Raw genomic sequence first — 19,934 nt, 5'->3', positions numbered from 1 at the left:
CAAATAGCTCAGTGGTAACATCTCTGACTGTGAAGCTGAGTGACACGGGATCGAATCCGCCAGGGAGCATCAGTTCCCTCAATATTACAGGTACACCTTGCTGACGAGTGCCAAGTAGCACGAAACCCGGGTCCAGAGTTTCCTGTTGACCACCTCCAACCGCCATGTTACCTTAATAAACAAAACTGTTTGTTAGATAATATTTAATCAAACTCAACTTTCTGCCGTCAGACATTTCACTTTCGATTGATATTACTTACATACTACTTATATTTGTCAACATGAGTAGCATACACCACAAAAAAATGTCCATTTCAATAACAAGAATAAAAAAGGAACATTACTCACCTTTATTTTATATTTACATACTGGTTCAAATTCTCCACCCAGTATAATCATTGATGATTGTTTTATTTCATAAAAAATATAAATCCATAATGTAACAAATAGCAATAATGTAACTAAACGATATTTAAATAGCATCATTGTGTATTCAAGAATGATAAGTGGTTAAATGTTAGCAATTCATAAAGACTAATAATCTAAACCCCTTTCTGATAATAATCTATATATTATTTTTCCCAAGCTTTAGTCAATTTTATTGTAAAACTATAAAGAACATATAGAATAATTAGTTGAGTAATAATTTAATTAAAGTGGAATCAACTATGGATTTCAACAGGTGGGATAGTTATCTATTTATCTGCCGGGAAATATATTCTAATTTTATTGTTAATATAAATGAAATATGAGAAATATTATCCAATCAGAAAGCAGGTTCATATCTACCAATCATAATAAAAGATTATCTCTATAATATGAAGCAATACCATCTTAACAACCAATCAAAATAATTCATTTTACAACAGTATTTGGCAGATAATTTGACGCTTCTATTGTTTGTGTTTTATTATTTTTCATTGGCTTTAAAGTAATTGATTGTTTTATATTTTCTTGTAAAAGTTTAGATCATGAGTCAATTGAAGTTAGGTCGCCATGGAAAACCTGGAAGCACTGGACGGCCGTTTTGTCCTATTGTGAGATTCCTCAGCAGTGCTCATCCATGATCCCACCTCGTGAGATTTATTTATTGATGATAAATTATTTTTGTCGTATTACCAGTAAGATAAATGGGTATACATTAATAATGTGAAATGTGAATGAACAAGAGAGTCAGTAAAGATGGCGCATATCAGTAAGGGTGAATAGAAAAGGGTAGTAAAATGTAGGCCGGGCTTATGGAATTGTTACAAAATAGCCAACAAGATACAATCACATCTCAGATTCAATGAAGGTAGATGAGTAAAAAGCAATAGGTAGAATAAAAATATGATCGTGTATTATCACTAACGAAAGCGGCATATCAAATAGTGACTGCAGAATCTACTGGTTTACTATATCTCCCTGTTAGTTTCTTCGTTGTATCATATAGTTGTTTCATATTCCCTTCTCTTGCAGATTTTTCTGCCGTCATTGCTAGCTCTTCCATGTATTTCTTCTTGTCGGTTTCATTGTTCTTTTTCAGTTACTTGTTTGCTACTGTGTACTCTGCTTGTGCCTTGACTTTCTCTGCTCGCGTTCGACTGTTGTTAATTGCTGTCTTGTTGTTCTTCCTTTATTCAATCTCTTCCAGGGTTCTCATAGAGATCCATTCCTTATGATGATGTCTCTTGAGACCCAGAACCTCCTGACACGTTGAATTCAATGCTTCTTTGATCTCTTTCCAATTGTTCTCCGTTGTAGTTTCTTCTTTCAGTAGATCCTGTAGAGCTTGGAACTTGTTTTTGAGAGTTATCTTGAATTGGTTGAGTTTGTTGGTATCTCGAAGGGAGGCTCTATTGAACCCTTGTAATGCAGTTTCTCCAGTTGTTCAGTGCTTTGTTTATACATAAAAAAATCCTTTTGAGATTCATTAATGTAATTTATTATATTGGGTAACTTGATATATCAGTAAAAATGTATTTGTTGAACAAATAAACTACAGTTGAAGGATGAAAATTTGTCAATGAGAAGAGACAGCGTCCGATTATCTTATGGTATATAGCTAGCAGTTAAATCCAGTACTCGCGTTTCGTTCTATTTAGGACGTCTAAAGTGAATATACATATGCCAACATCTTAGATTTTATGTTCACTTTGAGATTTGAACCCGGACCATATGTAACAAAAATCTATTCGTCTTTATTTACTTACTTACGCCTGTTACTCCCTATGGAGCATAGACCGCCGACCAGCATTCTCAAACCCGCTCTGTCCTGGGCCTTATTTCCAAGTTCTATCCAACTTTTGTTCATTCTTCTCATGTCTGTCTCCATTTCTCGGAGTAATGTGTTCTTTGGTCTTCCTCTTCTCCTTTGGCCTTCAGGATTCAATGTGAGGGCTTGCCTTGTGACTCATTTGGGTGATTTCCTCAAGGTGTGTCCTATCCACTTCCAGCGCCTCTTCCTGATTTCTTTCCCCGCTGATATTTGGTTTGTTCTCTCCCACAGTAGGTTGCTGCTGATAGTGTTTTGCCAACAGATCTGAAGTATTTTGCGTAGATAACTGTTAATAAACACTTGTATTTTCTGGTTGATGGCTTTTGTAGTTCTCCAAGTTTCCGCCCCATACAGTAGAACTGTGTTGACATTTGTATTAAAAATTCTGATCTTGGTGTTAGTTGACAAATTTTTTGAGTTGCAGATGTTCTTCAGTTGTAAATATGCTGCTCTTGCTTTGCCGATCCGCGCCTTCACATCTGCATCAGATCTACCGTGTTCATCAACGATGCTGCCCAGATATGTAAAGGTTTTTAAATCCTCCAAAGCTTCTCTGTCAAGTGTAATTCGATTGGTGCATACTGTATTGTATCGGAGAGTCTTGCTTTTCCATTTGTTTATATTGAGACCTACTGCCACTGAGGCTACTGCTACACTGATCGTTTTCTCCTGCATTTGTTGTTGCGTGTGTGATAGAAGAGACAGATCATCTGCGAAGCCTAAATCATCCAGTTGCATCCTAGCTGTCCATTGTATCCCGTGCTTCCCTCCAGATGTTGACGTCTTCATAATCCAGTCGATCATCAGGAGAAAAAGAAATGTTGAGAGTAAGCAGCCTTGCCTGACACCGGTGTTTATTTCGAACGAGTCAGTGGGCTGTCCTCCATGCACGATTTTGCAGTTTAATCCATCATAGGAATTCCGTATGATATTGACTATCTTCTCAGGTAGGCACGCCGTAGTGTCGAAGAAGCCTCAATAGTGTTGTCTTTATTGATTTTATTGTAAATCGTAAATTTTAGTATTATTTCATGCAGCTTATAACAAAACTTGAAAGCTAACTAACACTGCTTGAATAATGTTTTCTCAACAACCAGTCCAATTCATACCGTCAACTTAATTGCATTCTTTATTTCTCAGAATATGAAGGAATTTCTTTCTACGTAAATAAAGTATACTATTAAACAGCGCTGCATAAATCAATGTCTGAAATTCTTAACATCTAGTTGAAATATGAAATAACAACGAAAACAAATTGATTTTAGTTGTGTACTGTTTCGATTTTTAAAAAATTTATGAAAAACGATTTTGTCTTATCTTTTGTACAATGAGACAAATAATAATCTTGATATTCCAAAAGTCAGTCTACTATTCACTGGCCACCTGTATACTTTGATAATGGAACGAGTAAATATGTCAATAGAGAAGAATACGACTAAAAGAGACTCAGAATAACAAGAACTATGGATATCGAAGAGGACTAGTAAAAAAAGGTGCATATCGGTGATAACAAGGAGTGAAAGAGGAAATGAAATGTTTAAGGATATGAAAATTTATTCAATTTACCCTTCGTCCACCTGCATCTATGAATAATCAAATAATGTTATAGTATTTTAAGCATTCAATGAACAGTCTACTTTCTACAAATACAGTGACTTTTCTATTACGTTAAAAATTTACTATTCATATTACGACATGCATTCAGTTTGGAGAATGAGAAGGGAATTTACTTGAACCGCTTAATTTATAGCACAAACTGTATAAATATGATTTACAGACTGGTAGTGAACGTTATACAAAGCATATAGTTAGTGATTTTTACACAATTCACAAGTTTAGATTGATATGAGGAATGGTTCAGTGTTAGACCACCATTGAAAACATGGAAGTACTAGACGACCGTTTCGTCCCAGTGTGAGGCTCCTCAGCAGTGTTCATCCACTATCCTTCACACGGTACTTGAACCCAGGATCTTCGACCTCACGCGCAAACGCCTAACCTGTAGACCACTGAGCCGAAATCCGACAGTGGTTTCAAGATGGATTTCCAGGAGTTCTAGTGAGAAGCCGTAGACAATGGAGTTCAACCGTGTCTGTTGTAGAGGCAGTTACTCACTGAAGACAATGATGGGCCGTCGTTCAATATCGTGGATTGGTTGAAGTTAGACGTTAACACTGTTGGATGCCGGCTCAGTGATCAAGAGGTTAAGCGTTCATGCGCAAGACAGAAGGTGCTGAGTTCGAGTCCCACATGAGGGATCGTGGATGCACACTGGCGAGGAGTCCCATACTAGAACGAAATGGATGTCCAGAGCTCCAAGGTTTTCAATGGTGATCCAGCATTGATGATATCAATCTAAGCTTAACAATCTCCACAACCCTATACGGATAATTCACAAATGTTTGTGTCCATAGAATATTTTGAATGTAACACGGTGACAATAATTGATTTCTATAACAGGATGTTTGACCAGCTGATCATTGGTTATTTGTTCTGTTTATATATTTTATTTGATAATAAATTAAAAGTTTCTTCATTTCTGTAATGACAAGATCAACTTTAGCAGAAGAGATTAACAAAGTTGAATGTCGAAAAATATTTCTTTTTTATTATTAGGTGATAATCGAACAACATCTCAACTTGATTAAGGTTAAAAAAGGGTATTGACCATTGAATACCAGATCAGTAACTTTAGTGTTGATGTTCTTGAATCCGATATGATGAATAATTAGACAGCAAGAATTTTATTTGAAACGAGTAATTGAAGTTTTGTTATAAACTGTGTGAAATAATGCTGATATTTAAGACTTACAATAAGATAAGTAATGATAAATGTATCTTCGTTACTGCAAATGATGTGGGTTCCAATCTCGAAGTGAACTTTAAGTATGGGATGCAGGTACATTCACTTGAGTTGTCTCAAACTGAACGAAACGCGAGTATTGTATTCCACTGCTAACCATATGCCATCTACACTACATAATCTTGTTTCGTAATCTTTATCGAGGTAATCTGTACAAAATGTTCATATTGTCAACTAAGACCGATCAGATTTCAGTGAAAATGCCAACAAGAGAATAACGCGTTTGAAGCCTTACCTACCCTTGAATTTGCGTACCTTCAAATTTATTTATTTTGTAGATAGTGTCATTTGTGTTAATAACAATCTTCCCATTTCCTTACATGATTGTTCCTACGCTTATATATATATATATATATATATATATATATATATATATATATGCCTATTCATTCTAATTCGTATTTACATTGCATACTTCCTGATTAAATTCACTTAGTATTGTTTGTTTGAATCTTCCCATTGATGTTTTAGGACTGCAACTGGTCAGTCTCTAATTGGCATATGTGCATACTGTGCGTATTGCCTCAATATAGCCTTAATTCACAAGCATTATAAGCAAATATGGATAATTGCTAGCAGTGGAATCCAGGATGCGCGTTTTGTCCTATTTTGGACTCGTCAACTGGATGTACCTGCATCTCAGAGTTGATGTTCACTCTGGTACTCGAACCCAGTACCTTTCGCGTTTTCCACTCAGCCACTGAGTCCAGATGGCCACTTGCTTGTGCCACTTGGTGACGAGTCCCAAATAGGACGAAACGTGCGTCCTGGATTCCACTGTTAGCCACTATCCATCTTTGCATACATCCTGATTGTTTGATCTGTGCTCTACGATAATAAGTTGTAGACATTACTTGGTAGAGTCTTCTGAAATTTATACATGCTGGTAGGAAGTTCTCGTAATAATGATGATCAAAACTATTGATTTACAAAATATAGTAAGTATCTCAAAGATAATCCAAATCATTGCGATTATCATTAGAACACATTAAAACTTCATGAACAGTGTGTATTAAATTTCATGGGATTCTAAAATACATTCTATACATGACCAATATTCTGTATAAAACTATGTAGGTCATATTACAAATAGCATTAGTTGTATTATTATTATTATTATTCAGGTAAGTATTGATAATTTGAATATGAGAATGTTACTATGGTGAATAATATAAAACTACACAGTAGTTTACACACACAAAAAAAGTCAGGTTGATGCTTATCTTCAGTATTGATTGATTTAATCCAATAAAAAAATTTTTTTAAATTCATATTTTAATATCTAACTATAGTCTGTGAGTTAGAGTAGTTCGTCTCTAAAAAGAAATAAAAAAGACAAAACATAAACAAACAAACTGAATTAATCGATGCTAGTTTGAATAACTTAAAACTATGGCAAAACTCATCAGGAGCATATGGTATTAAGATTGAAAGTATAAAATTATAGTAAATCATTCAATGATATGTTGGTTGTCATTTACATTGTAAATTTCATGAAAAGTATGTTTTTATAAAAAAAACAGAAAGAAAGAGGTATTTCCTGGAGTTCTAATGAGAAGCAGTGAACAGTGGAGTTCAACAAGGTTTTATTTATTTATTAATTTAAACACATAAATATTGATACAAAGGGGCACCAGATAAATATGCGCCACACAAATCTCATTTGATTTGTGTGAGGGCTGTGATACTTCCTGGGTGCACAAACCGAAACAGATGGTTTTCTTAAAAAGCCACACCCGGAGCCTTTGACCGAAAGATCTGATCCACAAGACAGTGGAGCATCGTGAGGAGATGCAGTCCCATGGTAGCCGTTGACCAACAATTGGTTCATGTGCCATTTGTTCCTTCAGGATCCTGGAGCCCATGTGAACCATTGTTTTGGAATCATGGTTTTCCAACTCCCCTAGGTGGAACCTCCGTGTCCACCAACCCGGTTAAATCGCCGGACATTCGCTTTCCGTCCTCTCAATTTCGTAAACGACACCGGTGCCACGAGAAGGCAGTGAATAGGACTTCCCTGGCAGAGGCTATATACGTGTAGCCATGTGAGAGCACTTGGAGAGGGAGAGAGGACTCTCCCTACTCTCGGCCGTACCAGGGCATTTGGGGTCTGTTGTGAGATAATAACTTACTGAAGACAATGGTGGATGTGTCGCTCAATTTCGTGGATAAGTTGAAGTCAGACATTAACACTGCTGGATGCCGGCTCAGTGGTCTAGAGGTTAAGCGCTCGCGCGCGAGACTGGTAGGTCCTGGGTTCGAATCTGGAGAGGGGGGATCGTGCATGCGCACTGCTGAGGAGTCCCACAATAGGACGAAACGGCCATCCAATGCTTCCAGGTTTTCCATGGTGGCTAAGCTTCAATTGATTCATGATCTCAACTATTAAAGAAAAAATATTATCAGAGAACAAGGTTGCTTTTAAAAGAGCAAATCATATTTAAGATGTAACGTAATTTCGAAACTTGAGACAAAAATATCATAATGACAAATAGATTTTATTTTCAGACCAAACCACCCAGCTCAGGAAACAAAACCCCACCGAAATCCAGTTGAGCGTAGGATGATTGTTGAGGGTAATACTTTAGACGCATTAGTTGTTCGACTAATTACCTTACGGTTATCTTGAAATGATTTTTATTTTCTCTTCTAAAGTGGGACGTTCAACAGTTGCTAAATTTGAAGTTCTAGATTATTGTTAATATAAAAAGCCATCATTTTCTAAAACTAGCTCTAAAGCTTAGCCTTTAACTTATAGTGTCGGTTGTTATGTTAAGCCCGTATACTTTATTATAGCTTCAGGACAAGCCAATTTACCTACCCATCATGAGTCACGTTTTGACCTTATTAATTATTCACTTTTCAACTCTGACTAGTTTTTATATGAGCGTATGAATGTGTACACTATTTATCTTATCCATCACATGCCTATAATTCATTTTTATCTGACTATAAATATTGATTAACGCTTGATCAAAGCGAGTTGGCTTATCCGCCAATTTCAATGTGTGACATTTTGCTTCATCCTTCTGATTTGCTATCCAGATCAATAAATGTACAAAATACATGTATTTGAAATCCATTCTCGTATTTAACTTGTTTAACACCGTAATTCATCAACACGGATTAAGTCATGTATTACATACGAGGATAGCCAAAATGTATATTTTGACAACAATCATTCATACGATCTAATTGGAGTCAGATCTTGCCCCAACAAACTATTAAAGAAAATCATGAAGAGACTAATTTAGAATTAATGAAATAAGCAAATTAAATTAGTTTGATCTAAGATTTTAAATGTTTTTTTCAGTAAATTATAGAAAAAGAAAGTTCACCGGTTAATTTTACATTGTCTTTAAGTTAGTGCGAAGTACACACACACAGTGATATATTACCAAAAAAACCCATACAAATATCGGCTATCAAACTCATCAATACTTCTGTGCTTATTTTTAAACATTCAACTATTGATTGGTTGAGAAACAGAAGTTAATCAATAAATGCACACATTCAAGTTCAATTCATAAACATAGATTATGTTAGTCAGGTTGAATGAATACAACTTTATTTCAAGCCCCCAAATGCCCTGGTGCGGCCGAGAGTGAGGAGGGCCCGCCCTCCCTCTCAAAATGCTCTCATATGGCCACGCGTATATAGTCACTGCCAGGGAAGTCCTACTCACTGCCTTCTCGTGGCGGGGGTGTTGTTCACAAAAGTGAGAGGACGAAAAGCGAATGTCCGGCGATTTAACCGGGTTGGTGGACACTGTGAGTCCACCTAAGGGAGTTGGAAAACCCTGATTCCAAAACAATGGTTCACATGGGCTCCAGGATCCTGAAGGAACAAATGGCACATGAACCAATCGTCGGTCAACGGCTACCATGGGACTGCATCTCCTTATGATGCTCCACTGTCTTGTGGATCAGATCTTTCGGTCAAAGGCTCCGGGTGTGGCTTTTTAAGAAAACCATCTGTTTCGCTTTGTGCACCCAGGAAGTATCACAGCCCTCACACAAATCAAATGAGATTTGTGTGGCACATATGATATGTCTTGTTGACTGAAAGCTACCAACGAGCCGTCCTTATAACATATATATCTGGTGCCTTTTTGTACCAATATTTATGTGTTCGAATAAATAAATAAACTTTATTTCAAATAACAGTTTTTTTTCTAGAAATGTATTCAGATCGGCTTGATTGGAGGAGATTATTTCAACTTCAGTGGTGTTTTGCGTCCTGGCATCACAGAAAACCCAAGAAGCACTAAATACTATGATTCAGTTCTCTTCATGCTGAATGAAATCATATATCTCGTCATAAGCACGATATGCAGTTACATTAATGAAATGGGATGCAGTGGTTCATAGTTTTCGAATTCCGTGAGCAACGATTACTGGTGGGATATGATCATATTGGAAGTGATTGCTATTAACTGTGATAGGATTAGATAAATTTCACCCTGTATCATATATTTCTTGGCATTAAAAAGACTGACCATTGGATTCCAAATAAAAGGTTATTACCTTCTCAATTTTCTTCTCTCTAGTAGTTAATGATTATTGGTGAACTGTAACAGGATTATTCCTTCGCAAGTTACAGACTATCTACTGAGATAATACTGGTTCCTAATTGTTATGTCCTATGTGACATTTGTCATTCTGAAACTCTTGTGATGTTGTAGCTATGTCCTTCTTTTAACATCACTTAGTTATGATAATTCAATGCTTACAAAACTGATAATAAAGTAAGATATACTCCAATAATAATACTGAACTCTGAAATGCTTTCGTCTCTGATAAAATTTTTGCCTGCATCTAATGATTCATATAATTAAGGTATTTCTGATAATTGTTCAGTTGAAACAATTTATGAGTCAAATCTTTTCAAACAACTCAGCCTGGAGCTCTTCTAGGCTTACTCCCGGTCCCAAGATCAGGTAAACGAAGAAGGCTGAGGATTAGGGTAGCAACTCCAGCTCGCAAAAAAGTACCTTGTTAAGAAAAATGAGTATCTTTTCAAATAATATAATCTGATTTGTTTTAGATGCTGCAATCCTCTTCGTATTAACCTAGTCACACTTGAATGTAACAACAAAAAACGTTCCTTCAAAGTTATAGAACTAAATAAGTGCCAATATGTTCCAAGACCAGTTGCATTAACCTAAGCAAAAAAAAATAAAGCAGACCGATAAACAGAATAACGATGAACTGGGATCAGAGCTGTTTAAATAATCAGTAGTAATATGTTCTTATGACGGTTAAGTAATTGGTCAAATATATTATACTGGATACGTGATACAACCAACTCAATAATCCTACTATTCGATCAGGAACCATTTATGGACCAGAAAAAAGTACAATGAAACGCAAATAGAACTGTCAGTCAGTTAACAGAATGACATAAAATAATTTGACATATTTAGTGTAGCTGGATATGCCTGTCTTCAATCCTTGAGGCGGATGACCATTCTATAGTTGATCAATGGTAAATATTTCTCTTCCAATACGTTTTTTATTTAGACTTGATTGCAGGCTTCATCCATTCAACGTCTTTTTGATCATGGATTACACTCAAGAGTTGTAGTATAGACTAATGAAAATGAGTTGAGCAATTCCTAAAAAACAATAAAATCTAAAGTCCCTTTCAGTTAGTCAGAAAGTAAGCTATACTAAGTCACTCTTATTTCTTAATAGAAATAATGAAACCTATCAGAATTTGATTTTATAGGATTATTGTCACTTTCCGGTTGTTGACATTGCGGAGAAATCACTGCATAACCTGATTGTTCTGAAAGTGATTTTGTTCACATTCATAGTTTTTTTCCTAAATCTCGCATAACCTTAAATACTTAAATTGGAAATTCATTATCACTAGCCAAACCACTCTTGTCGTCATATCAATATGTGAAGGTTTCCGCTGAAACTGTTATCTATTTCAGCCTTTCTGCTGCACCAGCTCGCTTGTAATTCAGCGAATCAATAATTTCTTTGAGGGTTTACTACCAACAAAGTTGAAATAGGAACTAATTTACTCTTTTGTAATGTAAAAGCCGTACATACGAAAACAGTAAATACCTGATACGTTCAACGTTGAAATTGTTGCTAAATGAGATAGTGAATTTTTTCCAGTAACTTTCAAACGTTTCGAGCACTATACAAAGTTGGTTTTACTGAGCATTTCATGTGATGGATGACCAAATTCATTCAGTCTTGAATCTCTAGTAGACTTGAAGGTTTTTTTCGATTTTGATTGACTCATCTCTCATATACTGGATTGTTACCGATCTATCATTCATTCGTACAAACAAACATAGTCATTTACATTTGCTCACAAAAATGAAAGAACTCGAGGATCGTATCATCAGTATGCAGTAAGGTAGAAAAATTCAAAGCCCACAGACGAATAACTTGATAAGTCTTGCTAATTGAACGCTATACTCGGTTCATAGTCTATTCTCGTAACCCCCAAGCTAAAACTACACAGAAGCTTGAACACAAGAGAAAAGACGCAAATTATGCGAGAACACTTTACTCCAAAGGTTCGCGTATGTACAGAAAATATAGGGTTTTGATAGTATTTTAGAAGTCCTTGGGTTTTCCTGAGAATTCTAGAATGCTACTAAACTTAGTAGCAGTGTATTAGTCAGTCAATCAGAAACTCTGCGTGTGACTTTTCAGTTTCGTGATGTTTCTGGTAAAACGTCTAGTGAACCCTGATTGGATAAAATGCTTCTCAGTGTTTCCTGAGCCTTTTTTGTTGTTTGAGAGAAGTTACCTGGATCACCCCAACAACTACTTTAGTTCAAACTGTCCTAGCTATATGTATATCTAACCGTATACTGCAGCCGTAGTGACATATTGTAGTCACCACATTTAATAAAAACTAATCACACGAATCATCAGTTTGAACGATAAAAAGAGATCATTTATCAAGCTTTAAACAGGTCTTATCGAAGGTTAGTGAAATAATGTAAGGAATTCGCTGGCTTTTAGATCTTCCGATGAATGTACAAACAAAGTTAATGGATGGATACACCAAGGAAGTACGACAATCTAAAATATATTTGATAAAAATATCCAAAGGACGCTTCTTTTCTTAATCAAAATTTTTACAATTTAGAAAAAAAAGTTTAACATAAATAATTTACAGAAAAAAATGCAACATTTTGGATTATTTTGATATGAATATCAAGAAAAAATGCATTGGTATAGTTCAATTTGTAGTGTTGCATAGTACGGACAGGATTGTACAAAAGAATAACAAAATACATACTAAAGTATATCTTCATTTTCATTTAAAGCTTCTGTGTTCTGAGAACTGCCGTCATCTTCACCATCATCATCATCATCATCATCATCATCATCATCATCATCATCATCATCATCATCATCATCATCATCATCATCACTAATACCACTACCTAGTTGATCATTTCTTACAATACCTTCTTCTATATGAGAATCTGTAACCTCAATGACATCGTCATTATCTACCTCTATAACTTCTAAATCTTCCACTTCTTCAATTTCTTCATCAGCATCATCACCAACAACATCATTGTCATCATCTTCAACTAATGTAACATTACTATCTCGATGTTTTAGGTGTGATGTTGAAGATGATGGAATTTGAGATAATTTTTCAGTAGATATTTCTTCATCCTTCTCATTATGTGGACGTTTATTCGATTTTTTGAAAACTAACTGTTCACGATATTCTAAGGTCAGGTAAAATGAAAAAAAGGTTTAAAAAAATACCGTTTTGTGACAGATAGTATTAGAGTGAAATATGTTACTAATAATTAGTGAGTAGTAACAGTATTTGCCAAAAAATAATTGACTACTAATGTATTACTAAACCTAGAACTAAGGTTAGATTAAGTAAACAATCTAGATATTAAGTGAAAGTAAGTAATTCTGACCTGGAGTGTTTATCAGATTGAAAAATACGAGAAACCTATTTAAAATAAACAGATTTTAAAGTTATTATTACAATAACTTATTTATTTGAGGAATATGCTGAGGTTAGTCCCCAAGTTTCAATGTACAGTACTCAACATATACGAACATTTCTCCGTTTATTTAGTGCATAAATGCTGTATAATAGGACGAATTTTTAGTTAGGGATTTCATTTCAAACCTGCTCGCATACTGTACAATATGGTGCATCGAGATCGGTAATGGTTTATGGATGTGTAACACATCCCAAAGAGCTCATTGTTATGTCCTATTATTTGGAGGTTTAATACGGACCTACAATACTTGGGGAATTACGGAAATAATTTAGCTTCTCTATTACGATCAGTCATTTTTGAAATTGACAGTACTAAAAACACGACCTTCACGTACAGGAAAAACTAGCGAATCGAAATCAATGACAAGCGGTTAGAAAAAAAAACAAAGATCAGGAGGATAACTGCATTAGGGAAAAGGCACTCGCGGTTATCGTTTTTAATAAGATTTTAACACTGTTAACAAAACTGAGTATTCTTGTGATTGCCTTAGCGTATTATTTTTTCAAAAATGTTGGAAAACTGATTTCCTTCTAGTAATGCATAAATCACTATGACAGGACTAGAATTAGTACTGTTCACAGTGAAAAACCCTTCTTTATTCAAAATATAACTTGTAAATAACTACTTCTCTGACGATTATATCTTACGCAATGATATCATCGGTCACTAAAATCAGTCTTCAAACGATGATGGTGCGTAAATAACTGTCGCAATTCCCATACGTATGACTTCGTAAATAAGTTTCTTATTAGAACTTCAAGAAATTTTACGACGTTTCAAAATTTACAATCGAATAGAATAAAATGTAGAGTATCGGTCATAGTTTTTATCACGAACTGACGTTATTTAGGATACTATTGAAGAGCTGGAAGCAATGGATGGCCTTCTCTTCACAATATGGGACACCTCGACAGTGCGTCAATAACTTCGCTTCCGAAGACCGAACCCAGGACCTTTGGTCATGCGCGCCAACATAATGAATGAAGGTTACCCAATAACGTAAATAAATTGAAGTTAGGAATTAACACCGTTGGAATTCGGTCCACTTAGTCTATGAGCTAAATATATACGTGAGGTTGAACATTCTGGATTTGATCCCTGGACGCAGAGTCGTGGATACGCATTACTATGGAGTCTCATACTGAGATGGAACGCTCGTCCAGTGCTCCCGATTTCTCAATAACGGACTAATTAAGAACAGTTTGTGATTTAAAAACTATGAAGATTCTACAATCTGTAAAAATTCTCCTATAGTATAAAATATTTACTTACTATCTAAAAATGAATTTAATGCTGGTATAAAATGATCAAATTGCATTTCTTTTAAAGCAGCTAATATATCACTTCCTGTTAATGTTTTACGTTTTGATTTTTCACAATGTACACTGGCTAATGATGTTACATAAAGTATAAAAGAACTAGCCGATTTACTAATTGCCGAACGTGCTTCACGACTGACAAGGGTACGTTCAGGTAACTATAAGCGGACGAGGAGGCAAAAAAAAGAAACGTAAAGGTATATACATCAAAAATCGGGTTAAATGGATTAACAGTTAATAAATATTTATGCTTCTTTACATTTAAAATTTGTCAGTTGGATAAACATCCATCCGCCAGGGAAGTCCAACTCACTGCCTTCTCGTGGCACCGGTGTTGTTTATGAAATTGAGAGGACGAAAAGCGAATGTCCGGGTTGGTGGACACGGAAAGTCCACCTAAGGGAGTTGGAAAACCATGATTCCAGAACAATGGTACACATGGGCTCCAGTATCCTGAAGGAACAAATGGCGTATGAACCAATTGTTGGTCACCGGCTACCATGGGACTGAATCTCCTAACGATGCTCTACTGCCTTGTTGATTAGATCTTTAGGTCAAAGGCTACGGGTGTGGCCGCCTAAGAAAACCACCTGCTTCTGTTTGGGCACCTGGGCAGTATCACAGCCCTCACACAAATCTCATTTGATTTGTGCGGCGCATATGTATCTGGTGCTTCCTTGTACCAATATTTATGTGTTTAAATAATAATAATAATAATATCCACTGGAATTTTTATTACTGACTTTCTAGCTTCTTCTTATAACCCAACTACTACTTATACTTCAACTGGAACAACAAAACAAATGCACAAAATATGAGTAAGGGCCTTGTATCAATGCTAAGTATGTACAGAGAATCGAATGTATTTATTGAGTTTCATGTGACCTTGATTATCTAGAAAATTTTGAAAACATGCCAAATATAACAACAAAATAGACGATTATTCAATTGGAGTGTGACACGTTTTTTTAAAAATGTTTCTGAAAAGCTTTTAGTCATTGTTAGTTGGATAGAATGTTCTCAGACATTTTCTGAGACTTTAAAGACTTTAACAAGAGATATTTTGGGACTCTTCAAAAATCTATGCAAATGGTAATTGATAAATTCCAGTTCTTAACCCAAGAATAGGAGAAAAAAATTTTGTAACTCATTGAATAAACTATTGATTAACTGAATTTATTAGTTCAGCAGATGATGTGTTTAGGTTTGAAGTAAAAGGTATTAAGTTCAAGATTAGTACTGGAATGAATTTGGTTAACGAATTCCAAATAAGACGAAACACTAATCATACATCTAACTATTAGTCATTATTCGACTTGTTGGCGTCGTAGATCATCAACGTTGATGATCTCTGTTGAATGACTGGGGGCCTACTCGAGTTAGACAGGTTAGTTATAATATAACAATAATCTCTATCACTTACTGGATTTAATTCTTTGAATATAAATTTCTTATTGCGAACTGACAGTGATAAACTAGGACAGTAAACAAAATTTGTGAATCACTTTAAAGAGATTATTTTCTTAGTTTCAAGGTGCATTTGGAGTGAGCTAATGATTACTCGTTAATATTATTAGATAATGGTCGCGCTGAATATTATAGATCTCTGCTTCAGTTTGGGCACCTGGGCAGTATCACAGCCCTTACACAAATCTCATTTGATTTGTGCGGCGCATATGTATCTGGTGCTTCCTTGTACCAATATTTATGCGTATAAATAAAAATTAAAAAAATATTATAGATCGGAGCTGAAAAGAACCTAAGGATACTCTCCTACCAGAGAGAGATTGGTTGGAATTCGTAAGTGTGGGTTGTTGTTGGGCTCCAAATGAAGACGAATATCTTTATGTCTACGATTATCCAGTGTTTAACAGTTCTCCATAAACCACATATTTAATTATTTCTTCATTAATCTAGGGATAAATGAATATTCGATTTGTATATACTAGATTTGAATTCAAGTCCCAATGCTCTAGGAGGAAGTTGACAGAAAATGGATTCATTCCGCTTAAAATATTATTATTATTTTGCTACGTACTTTCAACTCTAAACCAAAGATAATATATAAATGATCTACACAGCTAAGAATAATCGACAGATATGAGGTTTATGTTAGCATTCGCCTAGTGTAAGACTTTCTCATCTACTTTGGTCGACTATCGTAACCGATGGTTGGAGACTGTAGGTGACATGGCTCAGAATCGATCACAATGGCGTAGGTGTATACACTCTTTGTCTTCCCTTAAACCGTGAGATTAAAATCGCTTCATATCTGTATTCCATTCTGTACTATATCCTTATATACAACCTTTGTTTTATATATTCCCACCACTAAATTAACTACTTCTATGAATTCAGTGTTCATCTTGTTGTGATAACGAGATATGACAACTTGGACCGATGCGTATGTGTGCCTAGTCCTACGTTGTAGCTGACTGACTGACTTATCTACAAAAACTAAAAATTAGGTAAAGCAGTTTTGGATAGTATACAACGATTAGCAAATGTAATCAGTTTCGATTTAGAAAACCTCATTAGTAAAGTAATGATTACGAATAGTTTAAAAATATTTACACGCCGTGGAACTTAAACTTGATTTAACTACATAGTTCAAGATGTCACTATTGACGGATCTGTGTTGTCATTTTGAGGAGCGATGAAAACAATTTAGCTACACGATTAGTTAGTGACTGCAAGAGAAACTTGCTAGTCTATACATATGTTGAGTCATGTGGATTAACATAGAACTTACTATAATACAAGCACACAGATACATGTAACCAAACACTTACTGATTCACGGATAATTCGAAGAAGTACTGCATTTGGTAAGTATAAATCATCCGCCTTCTCAGCCATTCTATAACAAACAAACAAATCAAATTTCTAATAAAGATGTGGTCAAATGATAGTAAGTCAGAAGATAATCATAGGCAGAAGTAATCTTGTTTACTATAAAGCCAATAGGATTTTATAAAATCAATATGAATGGTTCATAATACACTAACAATTATTGACGGATTACTTAGACTGTAGTCAAAAGTGCTATGTAAATGCTAAGTCATTCGATACTAACAGTCGAACAAACTCTAGCTGGGAGGAAACAATAAACCCAGGTTTTGAATTAGTTGGTACCCCTCAAAAAGGCGTACCTGAAAATCTGAATATACAAATACTACCTGTAGGGTTTGAATCCAGCTTAACAGTTTAAGGAGTTTCTATTTAGTCATTCGAACTCCATGTAGGGACAACTAATTGATTATTGAGTAGTGATTAGTATTATATTTGTTTACTTTCTTAATGCTGATTTAACTGTAACAATCAAATAACTATGCAGCCATTAGTCTGAGTAACTTGACATCCTGTGCACTATGGTAAGATGGTACTAAGTAATTTAGTTAGTCATAACATCTTTAAATGTAAATGAAAGCCAGATAGGTTTGATAATTGATATTCCTAAAACTACTACAAAGTGTTCATTTATTTTCTCCAACTGATAACCCACATTGCAACGATGGTAACTACCGAAATGATACAAACGCCCCACAAAAGCCAACAACTCACGCGCGCATTCTACTTATTGAACAAGCTACAGAGCATTACCAGCACTTGTAAGTGGGTATATTCATCAGTACATTAAAAACATTGAAGATAAACACATTTATGTGGGGTAAACTAGTAGTATTAGGCTGAAAATACAATTAAATCCTATGAATAAATTACTCAACTACACAATTTGTTAGATTGCTTTTGATAACTGATTTAATAAGTGAACATTTGTATACTCTAGACTATGAGCCATATTATGTTCATATGAGAGCTAGTGGTGTTATTTGGCTGGTTAAACCGAAGTAGATGGAGATGAGACTGAACCCTCAACATGATTGAAAAAGAAATGCTTAGATCACGAAGTCACCGGTATACACTAGAAGAAATGGTCACTGGAAGTAGATTGTCACTAGTGATACAGATCATTTATGCGGACTTTTATGCAGTCCAATGAGAATGTCCACCTTAATTTCATAAGTGCAGCAGATTACATTATAAAATAACAAGGAACATTTGTAGTGTAACATGAAATTAGACAAAAACGATTTAGGTCAACTTTGGAAGTCAGTATTATAGTTTTTTCTCCTCTCCAAAACGGAACAATGTTAAGCCTCTAAAAAGTGTGTAGTTATTTGAACACACAACCAATGGTATGGGTTTAAAACATGAAGAGTAATAGAAAATGTCGAACTTGGAGAATATTCAGTAAATATAAGCAGACGTGATCGGATCTAGACTATGTCAACGATTGATTTAGAACGTCATTAAAAAAATCAAGAGAGAAATCTATGACTTCCAGTTGAATACATAGTATTGGTCTGGCCATCTATAACCAAAAACGTCATAAATAAAAATAATATATTTGTAACAACCCAATGTGCAAAGAAGTTAGATTTTCTAATGTTTCTTGACTCAGCGTAAACCACTTCTTCAGAGAATAAATAACCAAACCAAAATTAATCCAAATTTCAATAGTATAAAGGAACTCCAGGGAATTTTAAAACAATACAGGATTAAAGTATATTACAAAACAACGAACACGCTTCAAAATACTTTAGTTCGCTTAAAAGAAAAAAACCCCTTTATGTCAACACAGAACTGTGTACAAATTAAAGTGTCGATTGTAATGCCTTCTATACTGAAGACTCATCTCGACTCGATCCAAAGAACATCTTAGGTACACAAAGAAACCACCTAATAATCCTGTAGAACTGGATAGACTCCAAGTTAAATCAGTAATAGCAGTTCACGCCATTTTCAACAACCATCAAATCAATATCGAAGTATTACAAAAAGGTTTTTCCAACTACAAAGAAAGGAGAGTAGCTGAAGCGTTCCATATAATGATTAATCCTACTGCTCTCAATAGAAAAGAAGGCCTCATTATCCATCTGACTTGGACTATCTATACAAGCAAACACGCCTGATATAATTCACATTTCACACTATTATCGCACATACAAATTAAACTCTATCTTCTCACACCACAAAGGTCACATTTTTTCACTCCTGACCCTGCACATACATATATACAAATTTTCATACATGTCCCTTATAAATCACTTTGACCGGAATGACATTGACTTGTTCAGACCTATTTTTGATTGATTGCACCTAATAATATTGCTTTGTTCCATTGTACTATTTAAATTTGGATTAATTTTGATTTGATTATTTATTCTCTGAAGAAGTGTCACCAAACGTCAGAAAATCTAATTTTTCTACACAATGGGTTATTAAAAATATATTATTTTTATTTATAACAATTTACCCAATGTTCAATTTATTTGAAATTATCAGGTCAAACGTTGGTAATGATACCTACAAAAAAAGTCGTTAGTTTTAGTGACTATTAAAAGTTTTCTGTGCTGCTCTGATTGTCAAATTAGGTAAATACGACGAGCACGTCGTATGACCTCGCCTACTTGGT

General features: G+C 35.0%; 1 protein-coding gene across 1 annotated transcript; it reads right to left on the bottom strand.

Moving 5' to 3' along the window:
- Window positions 1-276: 276 nt before the first annotated feature.
- Window positions 277-17,314, bottom strand: Smp_198790 (TATA-binding protein-associated phosphoprotein,putative; the record flags this gene model as incomplete). The annotated part of the gene is made up of 4 exons (XM_018790778.1): window positions 277-461; window positions 12,712-12,840; window positions 14,410-14,614; window positions 17,249-17,314. 4 exons carry the CDS (start codon window positions 17,312-17,314, stop codon window positions 277-279), a joined length of 585 nt encoding a protein of 194 aa, XP_018646015.1.
- Window positions 17,315-19,934: the final 2,620 nt, after the last annotated feature.

Source organism: Schistosoma mansoni, assembly GCF_000237925.1.
Source record: "Schistosoma mansoni, WGS project CABG00000000 data, supercontig 0037, strain Puerto Rico, whole genome shotgun sequence".
NCBI lineage: Eukaryota > Metazoa > Platyhelminthes > Trematoda > Strigeidida > Schistosomatidae > Schistosoma > Schistosoma mansoni.
This window is presented reverse-complemented; position numbering and strand designations above follow the sequence as displayed.